Below are 13442 nucleotides of genomic sequence, written 5' to 3' on the forward strand. Positions count from 1 at the left end.
TTTTAATTGGTTTTTATCTAGTTCTGCAAAAGATCTCTTTAAGGCCAATCAAAGTCCCTGGCTTGGCTGTCTTGCCAGCCAAAGGACAGGGAGAAACCATTATATTGTATAAGTCTACCTCCATCCAAACACCAACAGCCTGGAAAGTCCACCAAGAGTCCATCAGGAGATCAGGTATAGGATGGACACAATTACCAGATGACAAAAAAAAATCAGTGTTTCATAACTAAGGGTTAAATTTTAATCTCTGAGGTTTGCAAAGCTGCTACTAGCAGTCTCCTTAAAATTTAATATACCTCGTTAATGCTTCCTTGCAAACACTGAAGGATTTTTATGATTATAATCATGTGTTACAGCACCTAGTACTGTTTCTAAGCAGCATACTAATCAGCTTAATGAGATATTACTGCACTTTTTGTTGACTAAAGCAAAATCTCTTTTATTGTTCTAAAGCCTGTCCTTTACTTTATTTTTTTCCCAAAACATTATCTTGTTTTATTATGTACCAGTAAATATCATGGTATTGGCTCTGTTTTTTTTCCCTTTGGCCAAATCATAAAGTGATCTCTTTCATCTTAGACTTTTGAGTGTACTAAATATAGTAAACAGAAAAGCAAGTGCCCGGTTGGTCTTTCAGTGAAAGCCACTTTGCTCCAAGGCAAACTTTGGACTGAACCAACAGGTAGAGGAACTTTGTGAAGGGAAAAGAGAATTCGTTGAACACGCAGAGCCTTGCTATGTCATTAGGTGTTGAAAATAGTAAAATATTAATAATTGAAATGTGAATGAATAATTACAGTCTGTAAATAGAAAATACAAGGAAGACGATCCATTCCCAAAACAAATTGGAGGACACTGCCATATTGCATAATTGACATTTAATAATTCATCTTTTTATTATTGTTTTTGACTATAATTCCTTAGCTTTATTATGGGTAGGTAAGTCATGAAATGCAAACGTCTGCCCTTCCCCCCCACCAGTCCCCAACTGATGCTATTGCTTGTTCCAGCCACGGTACCTGGCACAGAACTAAACTCTGCTTTTCTTTCTAGGGATGGAAGAAGCGAGTCTGTGCCTTGGAGTGTCCTCGACGGCACCGGAAGCTGAGCCTCATCTGAGCGGCCCAGTCCTCAATGGCCAGTATGCCATGAGCCAGAAGTTGCACCAGATCACTTCCCAGCTCAGCCATGCCTTTCCTGAGTTGCACCCGCGGCCCAACCCAGAGGAGAAGCCACCTACAGCCCTTGAGGAGAAGGCCCACGTGCCCATGAGCGGACAGTCCATGGGCAGCCAAATGGCGCTGCTGGCCAACCAGCTGGGCCGCGATGTAGACAACAGCCTCAATGGGCGGGTGGACCTGCAGCAGTTCCTCAATGGGCAGAACCTAGGAATCATGTCTCAGATGAGTGACATTGAGGACGACGCCCGAAAGAACCGGAAGTATCCGTGTCCTCTGTGTGGCAAGCGGTTCCGGTTCAATAGCATCCTCTCCCTGCACATGCGCACTCACACTGGTGAGAAGCCATTCAAGTGCCCCTACTGCGACCACCGCGCCGCGCAAAAAGGAAACCTCAAGATCCACCTGCGGACCCACAAGTTGGGCAACTTGGGGAAGGGGCGCGGGCGGGTACGTGAGGAGAACCGTCTGCTGCACGAGCTGGAGGAGAGGGCCATCCTGCGGGACAAGCAAATGAAGGGCAGCCTGCTGCAGCCGAGGTCTGATCTCAAGCCCGTGGCACATGCCCAGCAGGCCCCATTGACCACCTGCAACTTGGCCTTGCCTCCCAACCATAGTGTACCCGATGTAGCCCACCCGGCACCTTCCCCCAAACCAGCCACTCTGCAGGAGGATTCAGTGACCCCGGCTGCGGGTTTCCGATGCACTTTTTGCAAAGGCAAATTCAAGAAGCGAGAAGAGCTGGACCGCCACATCCGCATTTTGCATAAACCCTACAAGTGCACGTTGTGTGACTTCGCGGCCTCGCAGGAGGAAGAGCTCATCAGTCACGTGGAGAAGGCCCATATCACCGCAGAGTCTGCCCAGGGCCAAGGCCCCAATGGCGGGGGAGAGCAGTCAGCCAACGAGTTCCGCTGTGAGGTATGTGGCCAGGTGTTCAGCCAGGCCTGGTTCCTGAAGGGCCACATGCGTAAGCACAAAGACTCCTTTGAACACTGCTGCCAGATCTGTGGTCGGCGCTTCAAGGAGCCTTGGTTCCTGAAGAATCACATGAAGGTCCACCTCAACAAGCTGTCAGTGAAGAACAAATCCCCCACTGAGCCTGAGGTGTCGGTGCCCATGGGTGGCCTGTCCCAGGAAGCCCATGCCAACCTGTACTCTAGGTACCTCTCCTGCCTGCAGAGTGGCTTTATGGCCCCGGACAAAGCCAGCCTGAATGAACCCTCCCAGCTCTATGGCAAGGGCGAGCTCCCGGCCAAGGAGAAGGAGGTTCTGGGAAAGCTCCTGTCACCCATTCCCAGTATGGCTCACAGTGTCCCCGAGGGGGACAAGCACTCCCTCCTGGGCTGCCTCAACCTCGTGCCACCACTGAAATCCAGCTGCATCGAGCGGTTGCAGGCAGCTGCCAAAGCAGCAGAAATGGACCCTGTGAATAGCTATCAGGCCTGGCAGCTCATGGCCAGGGGCATGGGCATGGAACACGGCTTCTTATCTAAAGAGCATCAGCTCACGCGCAACCACGAAGACCCTTTGGCAAACGCCGGAGTTCTGTTTGATAAGGAGAAGCGGGAGTACGTGTTAGTGGGAGCAGATGGCTCCAAGCAGAAAATGCCTGCTGATTTGGTTCACAGCACTAAAGTGGGCAATCAGAGAGACCTGCCAAATAAGCTCGACCCTCTAGAAGGCAGTCGGGAATTTTTGTCACATGGGCTCAACCAGACGCTCGAATACAACCTGCAGGGTCCCGGGAATATGAAAGAGAAGCCCACTGAGTGCCCGGATTGTGGACGGGTTTTCCGAACCTACCACCAGGTGGTCGTGCATTCTCGAGTCCACAAGCGGGACCGCAAGAGTGACGAGGATGCTCTGCACGTGGGGGTGGGCCTGGAGGAGCGGCGAGGCTCAGGCAGCGACCAGGAGTCTCAGTCAGTGAGCCGCTCCACCACACCTGGCTCCTCGAATGTGACTGAGGAGAGCGGGGCCGGAGGTGGCCTGTCGCAGACCGGAAGCGCCCAAGAGGATAGTCCACACCCCTCTTCACCATCTTCCTCAGGTAGGTTGGCAAGAGGAACAGGGGAAGCAGGAGAAGGACCCTGCTTCCTGCCTGAAACCGCTTGGTTCACTGCACACTGACCTCAGGTCTTAAGATGGTTCTGGAGTTAGTGTAGCAGGACCACAAAACGTGGTAGGCTGGAGGCTAGACAGTGTCCATTTCCCTCAGGGTGATGCCCTACTCCAAAGACAGGGCTCTCCTTTTGACCTTGAACCATGGCTTTCAGCAAAAGACAGCTGAACCCCATTCCCCGTGGGAAGGAGGGTAGCATGCTTTTTGATGGGCTCAGTTTGCCCTTCCCGACCGCTGTTCAGTTCCATTTGTAGTCTCGCCTGGTTCTTAGCTTTGTCTCTGGAACCCAAGAGCTGATGTTTGGCTCCAGACATGGATGCAAATGTGAAGGGTAACCATTCCTAACCCCTTAACTGTGTCTGCACAAACGGACATTTGAGTTTCATTTGAGAGTTCTCTCCCAGCCTTCCTCCTCTACATCCTTTCTGAAATTCCAGCCTGGCCCACCTGCCCCCAAAGCCACAGAACTTTCCTCTCTGGTAGTTTTAGTCAAGCACAGGGGTTTGAAAACACAGATGTATGCCTGCACGTCTTCCTCTGCACTGCGTTGCACAGGGCGATACAGTTCTAGGGTCTAAAATAGCAAAGCAGAAAAATCTGTCATCAAAAATGTCTATGAAATGCTGAAACATCCTGGCCCTGTTTGCAGGGGGGGGGGGAGGAAGAAAAGAAATGGAAGGAAGGAAAAATAAATATACCAGTCTAAGATGTCTAAATTAAAATCACTACCTAAGAGCAGGTAAGAGGGTGCCTTCGTCTGGATTTCCAAAGTCCCTTTACTAATGGATAGTAAATTGAAAGTTATATCTCCAGCCCTTTATAAAGAAAGCACCTTGCTAATACTGTAATCATTCTACTGCCTAACAACAGAGGAAATCATGCCATAACAAATACCCTGTTACTAATGGCAACATTGATTTCTGCAATCAGCCATTAAGTCTAGAAAATGAAAGACAGTTTGAGGCACCTCGAGGCATCGCAGTGCCCACTGTTAAAGATGTGGCAGTGTGCTGCTGAGGATCGTTTTTTTAAAAGTTTTTTTTTTTTTTTACTCCCCCCTCTCTGGTGTGTATGTGTGTGTGTGTGTCTGTGTGTGTTCTGTTATTTGGCTGTTATTTCTGTGGTAGAGGCGATCTACTGCTGTCGTTACTAACTAGATGCCATTACATTTTGTTGATGTTCTCCCATTTCAGCTTCCATTTCTTCTAGAACAAAACTAGTACTAGATTAAAGTGTGTGTGTGTGTGTGTGTGTGTGTGTGTCTGTGCGCGCGCGCGCGCGCGTGCGCTTACTCACGAGTGTGTGTGCTGGCTTATTACAAGCCGGTAAAGAATTGTTAATACACATAAATCTGAACTACACATTCCAGAGATTCCGATAGCACTTAATGCTGCTGCTTAAATACCCATGAAACACACTGTCTGCTCGTGGAGTCCTGGACTCGCTGGCGATTTATTACTGACGAGATGCTTCGGGAGAGTCTAACAAGGATGTGAGGACCACAGGAGGATGAGGTCACACTGCACGGAGGGGCCTTGTCTGTGAGGGAAGTTGCCAAGTTGTCGTGCCTGTCGGCGGATGGGATGGGAGCTCTGTCACGATGGGTCCCCAGGATGGGTTGGTGAGCTCCAGGCATCTCTGCTGTCTCCAGGGAATCTTTCCAACCTCTTGGAAAGGGGTCTGACTCTTCCACTGTGTGTAATCCACTGTTGCATCAGGGACAGAGATCAGGCAGCAGACTGGATTCCCTAAGTTTCTGGAGCGACATGGTTTTCACTGACAGATTACATTCCCTCTCTTAGACCTGCTAAAACAAGAGGGCCTTAGCATAAAACCCAATACCAAATGTTCAGCTCTATTAAGGACATGTTTACTGTGTTTTTATCACCTTCTGGCCAAGTGATAGCCAGCTGCTTGCTGCTTCCTCATCTCCAAACACTCTATCGGAAGAAAAAACACACACCAAACCCCAGACTTATTTACTTATTGTTGAGAGAGGCAACCTTGGTCAAAAGCGAATCATATTTGGGCTGGCATTAGCTCGCCACTTTATTTTCCTGGGTGAAGGATTTTACAGTGAATACTGATTCTTTCATTTGGGGTTTGACTTCTTTGTTTTTCTTCATATTCAAATCAGACCCTTTCATAATTTTCTGAGTAAGTGGGGAAATGGAAGGCGTGCCCACTCTGCTGCCTAAATCAGCTGTGTGTCTGAGGGCATTCAGGTTTGGCTGGGATTTAGGATTTTCTACCAAATCTGGTTCATTTTCCCTCTTTCTAACAAGTGTGACTTGTGTAAAGTGCAGTTGAAAGACGCATTTAAATAAAACTCTTGACACAATGGTATTTTTATTGTTACCTGTTAGAAACCTGCAAGGTGAAGGGGAGGGGAAAATTTAAGCCCTTAAGTAAAGAAAAAAAAGTACTTATTAAGGCTTCTATTAAGAAATAACTGCAAAACACGGCCTTACAAATTTCTCAGAGTGCATAACAATGTCACAAAACTTCATTTGCATGGCTTGATTCTTTTTTTGTTGGAAACTGGGTCAGTAGGGCCTGAGAAACTATTTTTTCAGATCTTAACCAATGAATTCTTCTTTATAAATCGCTGCTCTTAACATGATAGTAGTTTTGAATTCATCATAAAAAAACCTTTTTAGCAGAGCCTCTTAGAATAGATCTCTAGAAGAAGGCTTACAATGAGTGGCAGAGACGTCCTTTGTTATCTGATGTAATTCTTTGCAAAGGAGGATTGGGAACCGAGTGGCTGTTTAAAAATGTCTTGCTCAGACCGAGACGAAGAAGGGGTCAAGTTTGCAATCAAACAGTTATTGCCGAGATGGGCGACTGTCACTGGCTAGGCTAATGTGGGATGCAGCTGTTTGTTATGTGAGCAAAAGAATGTTTGAATCAGTGAACATGTGAAAATGATTCCAGTGAACCAGAAAATGTGTTTGTTCTTTTGCCTCTCCAAACTGCTGGGAACCGAGCGTAAGATCAACCGGAGAACCAAGACCTCTGACAGGCAGAGGGGTCATATTTTCTAACAGGAAAGCAAGCAGCAGGACTTGCCACACAGATCAACCCCCACCCCCACCCCCAACCTCCCTTTGTTGTTTTTGTTTGTTTGTTTGTTGTTTGATTCATTTATAATTTCACACCATAGTACATGTCGTTTGTCTCTGTGTGCAGTGCAAAGTGAAACCATTTGGAGAGGTTAGTTTATACATTTCACTCTTTTATGACATTTAAAAAGCGGGGTGGCCGTTCTGATGCCTCTTGCTTCTCTGGCTTGCCTGCAAAGTCTCTGATGACATTAATCTCCCCATCTTTCCCTAAAACCTCCTCTCAAGCCACCGCTGTATCCTAGCTTCTGCTCTGAGTCAGGAAACAACTGAAGTTCTGTTTCTTCAGATTTTGCTTTGGAAATCATGCTTAGTATAATTAAAACTTAATGTACTAAGAAACGATACTGTTCATTATATCCAACAGGGCAGTTACCTTCCGAATCCCCCATCATTTTGGAGAGGGGATAATTGAAGTGTTGATGGTGGGAAGGGGGTAATTGAATGCATTGACCCTCCGTTCATTAAATAAAGTCAGCAAAGTTGCATGATCAATGGAAGCCAGGGAGGGAGCGATACAAAGATGGAAATATCGTTAACCCCTACTTCTTCTGTTATAGCATTTTGAGTTGGACAAGGATTATTTGATCAGCTGGGCTAAAAGCCTTGGGGGTCGGTCTGCTTTTGTTGCTAGAATGCATTCCTGAGATGCTGGGTCTCCATCCTGCCTAGGCCCATTGACCACTGCATCAAAGGCCTTTATCCGGACCTCCCTGCAATACATTGGTGATAGTGATATGATAGATTTCTTCCTTTCCCACCTTCTCTCTTGTGACTCACCTCCCCGCCCTCATTCAAGATAACCACTGCCTATTCCACACAAATTTAAGCACTCAAAAGATGTTTTTAAAAACAAAAGAAAAATCTCTGTCTGAGAATTAAGGTCTTCCATTTTCTTTTTTAAAAAAATTTTCCCTTTTTCTTTCTTTTTCTTTTTTCTTTCTTTCTTTCTTTTTTCTTTCTTTCTTTTTTTTTTTTTTGCTTGTGCATTCCAATTGTTCTTAAAATATTTGGCAATGTCAATTAGTAACTGAGCAGAGTTAGCTGATGAACACAATTTTCCAGTAGACTGAGCACCCTATTGTTGCCGAGCGAACAGCAGATTTCTGAGGTCATTATCATTCGCTGGTTGCTTGGCCCAGCTGCTTCCTGCTGCAAAAGCCAAACTTTATACTGGAGCTCAGGGATGGCTGCAGCAACAGGGGGCTGGGAGGGGGAGAGGGGAGCTGGCTGCAGAGCCAGAGACGGTCATTATCAGCAGAGGAAACAGAAAGCAAAAGTTTAGAGGCCATTCCAGGAAAACTGCGAGGGTATCAGGTATCTTAGTCACCGGTTCTTCCTCCAGGAGGGGAGTTAAAGGATGTCCCCAAAGCATGGCAGCAACTGACCTCTTGTAGGGCACAACTTCGGGGAACAATCATTCCATTTATAAACTGCCTTAAGAATGTTTGACCCAGCAGAGAGGATGGGTGTCATTCCCCATAGGTAGATGAGAAACTTTCATTTTCAATTTTAAAAAGTCATTTTTAGAAGCTTTTAGAAACTTGAAGTGAGTGAGCTCAGGGACAGCAGGCAGCAAACAGCATGTCATTTTGCAAAGGGACCTTTGAACAGGAGGTAGGCTGAAATCCTTGAATAATAAGATTGGTGGGGGGGGGGGGAGTGGTTTCCTCACGCCTATGACTGTCAGCTTTTTCTTTTTCTCCACCCTGACTCCGGACCCCCACCCCAACCCCAGATCCATGGAGTTGAGGATCTGCACCATTTTTTTTTTAGCTCAGCTGTTAAAGCCATATACCATATGCAGCCCTTCCGTCCCACCGAGGGAGCGCATGGTGCAGGCAGCCACTGTGTTTGTGGAGATTTACGGAGGCCCAGCCTGTGTGTGCCGAAGCAGTGCCCAGGCAGCCGCTGGCCAAGGTCCTTCCTCCAAGTTGATGATTTGGTGGCCTCCTGCCTGGATGGATACACTGGCTGAGAGTCCTGGGGAATGTCAGAGAGGCCAAGAGTCAGAGGCCTGGGTGTCCTCCCTCAGTTGTTAGCTCTTCATGGCCCTGAGGTGGTCCACTTACCTGGAGCAGCTGACAGCCACTGGTTGTCACTGCATCCCCTTCCTCTCATAGGAGCTGAATCCTTCCCAATATTTCTTTTTAATCAACTTCCCATTCCAAGGTGGATTCTCATTGTTTTGTGTTTAGCAGCAACTATTTGCAAACATACAGTGACACTCTGGAGCTTCTGCTGTCACACTTCCCCCCGCACCTCCCCATGAATGGGGACCGTAAGCCCTGCTTCCTTTGAGGCTGCATGCTGCTGTCCCTTAGCAACCCAGCCAGAGAAAAATGCCCCCAACTCTGACAGCCTTCACATCCATCGGAAGTATGGCAGAAGAGAGCCCTATACTTTTACAGTTTGTGGACACCATTTGGGACATAGATGATTAGATTTCTATGCTTGCTTGAACCCCAGGCAATGTTCACTTGATGGGCTCGGTTTACCTGTATGTGGACTGGGCACCTTCCTCCCCCCCATGATGTGCTCCAAGGGGTGCCGTGCTCCAGCCCATGAACCTCTGAAGCACCCAAGGTGCTCCGTGATTCTCACTCAATTGAGGAATTAATGGTCGTAAAGTAAAACATGGACGCGCAAAGGGCGGGTGACAATGAAGCAAAGAATTAAAGTGTCAGTTCTGAAAATGCAGGGTGAAGCGTGGTTCCCATTAGCTTGAATGGGAATTTCCGATTCACATCCCGGCTGAATGCCACCCCTTTAGGTAGGCTGGGGCTAGAATTAGCAATTTACTTCATAAACGGGCACAGTTAGGTTTGTCCAGAAGCAGGCATAATGAGTTCAAGAGCTGCCTTCCATCCACTTCCGGTGTCTTTAGGTTAGTAGGAAATTCCACCACCAGATTGACTTTACATGTGCTGGACTAATGCAGCACCGGTTTGCAGGCTCCGTGGGTTCCTCCTGCTCGCCCCACCCCCTTCTTCATCAGGTGACCTATCCTTCGAATCCCTTCTTTGGGTTGCTTTGTACCTTGCATATAAGAAGTACATTTTCTGGACAGGAAGGCTGGAATGTGCCTTAATTTATCCCTTGGAGGCTCAAATTTCATGTGACCTTTGGAAACTTGGGAGCAAGGCTAAATTTTGAGTCCTCACTTTTACTATGGAATACTTCAAGATTCCAGACTCTAGACTCCCCCAGATACTTGGGCATCTCAAGATGAAAAATGTGGAATCCATTGAGAACTCAACTTTGCGGGGGCGGGGGGGGGGAGGCAGAAACAGGGTTTCTCTGTGTATCCCCAACTGTCCTGGAACCAGCTCTGTAGAACAGGCTAGACTTAAACTCAGCAGTCTGCCTGCTTCTGCCTACTGAGTGATGAGATTAAGTGATAAGATTAAAGTCCTGTACCAGCACCACCCAGCTAGAACTCAACATTCTTGACGCCACTTTGTAAGAGCAGTGTGGAGCCATTTGGCCTGCGGAGTCAGAGAAGTGTTTCGACTGTGCAGCTGCGTGTAAATGTCGAGGGTAAGGGTTTGAAACAATCCTGGAGATGGATAATTGACTCTGGACACTCACCTAACTACTGGTGACAGCACCGAAACTTGCGCCATCTGTAAACCTGGGGTCTTCCGGTCACCCTCCCAGCTCCTCACCACCAGTGTGGGTATCTGACAGGCATTTCCCACCCTTGTTGAAGCTCCAAGCATGGCTGGCAGTGACTAGAGAGTACACAGAAGAACCCTCCAAGATGAATGGAGCGAGGAGGGTGGGTAGGCAGGTGGTGGGGGCTTCAATCTCCCCAGGAATGATCGTAGCTGCAGCTGAGAGGAGCTGAGGGTCTCCCTTGCCTTTTCCTGGCAGGATGGGATGGTGGCAACATTTACTTAAGCTGTGGAGTCTGGCACAGCCGCATCTAGGCGCCATCTGGAAGGCCCTTCTCAGAAAGCCACAGACCCTCCCCATGGAGCTCAGAGGAGCAGCACTTGGGCAGAATTTGGGGATTTTTTTTTCCTTGGGCATATCTTGAGCATCCAAGCACCTGAGTAGGCTGAGGCCCCTCTGGGACCCGCATAGCTAAATTGTGGGCTTTCCCTCTGCACTACTCTGGCTAAGATCTGCTAGAGGCAGATCTGACTTAGGCTGGCTGTGTCAGGGGGCACTCAACGTCCCGGCTGCCTCTCCACCTGTTTATTTGACATCACATTACTTCTTGCCTTTGCTCAACTGTCCTAGCTAAGGATAGAGACACCTTAGAAAAACAAGGCCCATTAATGTAATGGAACTATGCCTTCTTTTAAAATTCCCTGGGGAGGCAGGATCTAGAATTCAGTGGCTAGGCTCATGACAAATAGGGCCAAAGTGTATAGATCTGATACCACTCTTTACCTAGATTTACATCTTCAAAGGAAACACCAATGTCTAAACTTTGTCTGTGGCTCCCTGGTGGGTGGCTGGGGCTTTACCAGGAGATGGGCTGAATTCAAGGGCGGGGTCTGGGTGTGATTCAGCTGGCTTCTGTTTGCTTCTTCCCTTACCAAGAGAAAGTGAGGGCTTAGCTTCTTGTGGGGCCCTTGGGGTTCTTGTGTGACATGTGACATGTGTCTGGGAGAAGTGAGAGACACAGCACAAGCTGACTCCTTGGCTCTGCTGCCCACTACAACACATGACAGGGGTGGGGCAGGGTGGGAGGGGCTTCTCCAGAGGATGCTTGGGTAGAGTACTCTTTCCAGTGAGGGTGTGAGGAAGTGTGTCGTGGGTGGCCTTGGTTTTAATACTTTGTCACCTGCTTCCAAGGATCAGGGCCATTTTTCACAATCCGTGTGAGGTAGTGCATCTGTCTGGGAAATCCTGCTTCTCTGCGACGGGTCTAGGACCGTCCGCAGAGGAAAGCATCTATTCTCTCATAGAGGCGTCTCATACAAATGGAATCCTGGTTGACATTCCACTCATTTCATTCCTCGTGTTTGGACTCAGGTTCAAAGCTGTCAGACTCGCAAGGAAACAGGGCCCCACCACGATGTTGTCTTTATTAAAGCAGCATGTAAGCAGCATGCTGACACTCCGAGCTCGGTGGCCTTTGAGTGTGGTGTGCCGATTCCCTCTGCCTTCCCCAGTCATCCTGAGAAGCATTCTGGGGCTTCACTAACTTGCCCATGTTGAGCTCAGAAAAGTAGCGAAGAAACCACTGGGAAACAACCCTGGACAACTAACAAAGGAATATGAATGGAACGAAAAGGCCTGGAGAGTCACCAAGAGCGCTGGGTTTTCCAGAGGACTCAGGTTTGACTTCCAGCACCCATAATGCAGTTCAAGGAGATCTGATACCTTCTTCTAACTTCTTCAGGCACCGGTCATACAAGTATTATACAGACACACATTCAGGAAAACACCCTTCCGCATAAAATAAATTAAAAAAAAGTGTTAACACGGAACATGTCCCTGTCAAGAAACTAATGTGAGATTTAACAAGGGAGCCCTCATGTTCCCTCATGCCTACTGGCTGCAGATGTCAAAACATCTTAGTATTTCTTGCTCCTACACACACACACACACACACACACACACGCACACACACACACAAACACACACACACACACAGAGAGAGAGAGAGAGAGAGAGAGAGAGAGAGAGAGAGAGAGAGAGAGACCTACCCACTAGGCCACACTTCTAGAAGATTCTATCACTTTCACATAGCACTATGCTGGGAACGGAACCTTCAACACCTCTGAACCTCTGAGGACAGGGAAAATCATATCAGCAGTGAGGAGTATGTATGCATTAGCCTTGCCTTGGTGACATCCCCACACATGGAGTCTGTCCCAGAGGAACAATTGCCAAGGGATCTTCGGAGGCTCTGATCCTGATATTTTTCTTGGTTTGGAGATGCCCCACAATTGGCTCAATAAGAGGTGAAGAATTTTCATTGTATTTTTATACCACACCATGTTGTGAACCCAGTTCTTAAAAATAAATGTTGTTTCTGAGATCTGAAAACAAAAAAATTGGACAGCAGTCTCTCTCCTAGAAGAACAAATCAGATATAGTGTTGTCTTTATCGGTAAAAATATTTAAGGTTTTGATAAAGCTGCTTTGTCTTATTTATTTATTATCCATGATAGTGGAAGATCCTCCAGATGGACTGTGGGGTGATGTCATAGGCCCAGGTGAAGGAGGAGCCCTGGCCTGGTTTGTGTCATTCGCAGCTGGGTCTGAACCCTCTGAAATGACCTTGCTGTGGAGTGAGGGAGGCCGCTGCCCTGGGCTGCTCTTTTTGGTTCTTCTTACTATAAACTAACTTTTAATCTTCTAAGTACCTTGAGTACAGATAACTTTAAAAAATGTTTGAACTAAGCATGGTGGCTCATGCTTGTGAACCTAACACTTGGGAGGCTGAGGCAGGAGGATCTCAAGCTTGAAAGCCTACCTGTCACTGACTCCAAGGCCGGCGAAGTCTCCATAGCCAGACACCGTCTCAAAACCAGAAATAAGCAAACAAACCAATTCTAAATATAACCGCTCAGAACTCAGCACTAAGATGATTTTAATGTATGCCTCTCCATTCTTTTTTATGGACCTCACGATGAGGTTAGTGGAGAGGTCACATGGTACAGATTCCTGAGTAAATCTCTCCTAGGGTCTATATGTTCCACATTAGGTTCTGCAGGGCACATGGTACATGTAGTAAATACTCCTTGCCCCTTATCTGAAAGGGCACGGTGATGTCCGAATAAAGCTATTTGAAACGTTCAGGCATCGGTCCTATTGTAATAGCTATCCTTCTGTTTCACGTTTGCTGTTTCAAGACATGATGTAGCTCAGGATGGTCTCAAACCTGAGAACCTCCTATCTCTGCCTCCCAGGTGCTGCAACTGGATGTGCCCAGCACCATGGCCAGCATAGATTTTTCTTTTCTTTTCTTTTCTTTTTTTTTTGCTAACTTCCTTTTTTCTTCAGAGCATCACAGAATAAGTATGCTCTCTGGGGGTAGGGGGCAGCAAA

General features: G+C 47.4%; 1 protein-coding gene across 2 annotated transcripts in view; it reads left to right on the plus strand.

Moving 5' to 3' along the window:
• Nucleotides 1-1055: 1055 nt before the first annotated feature.
• Znf536 (zinc finger protein 536) overlaps nt 1056-13442 on the plus strand; it is a 250489-nt gene continuing 238102 nt past the window's right edge. For both annotated transcript variants that reach the window (XM_052179167.1, XM_052179177.1), the window contains exon 1: nt 1056-3231. In XM_052179167.1, coding sequence (XP_052035127.1) covers nt 1056-3231 — 2176 coding nt within the window. The remainder of the gene's footprint in view (nt 3232-13442) is intronic.

The sequence above is a fragment of the Apodemus sylvaticus genome, chromosome 1 (genome assembly GCF_947179515.1).
Source record: "Apodemus sylvaticus chromosome 1, mApoSyl1.1, whole genome shotgun sequence".
Taxonomy (NCBI): domain Eukaryota; kingdom Metazoa; phylum Chordata; class Mammalia; order Rodentia; family Muridae; genus Apodemus; species Apodemus sylvaticus.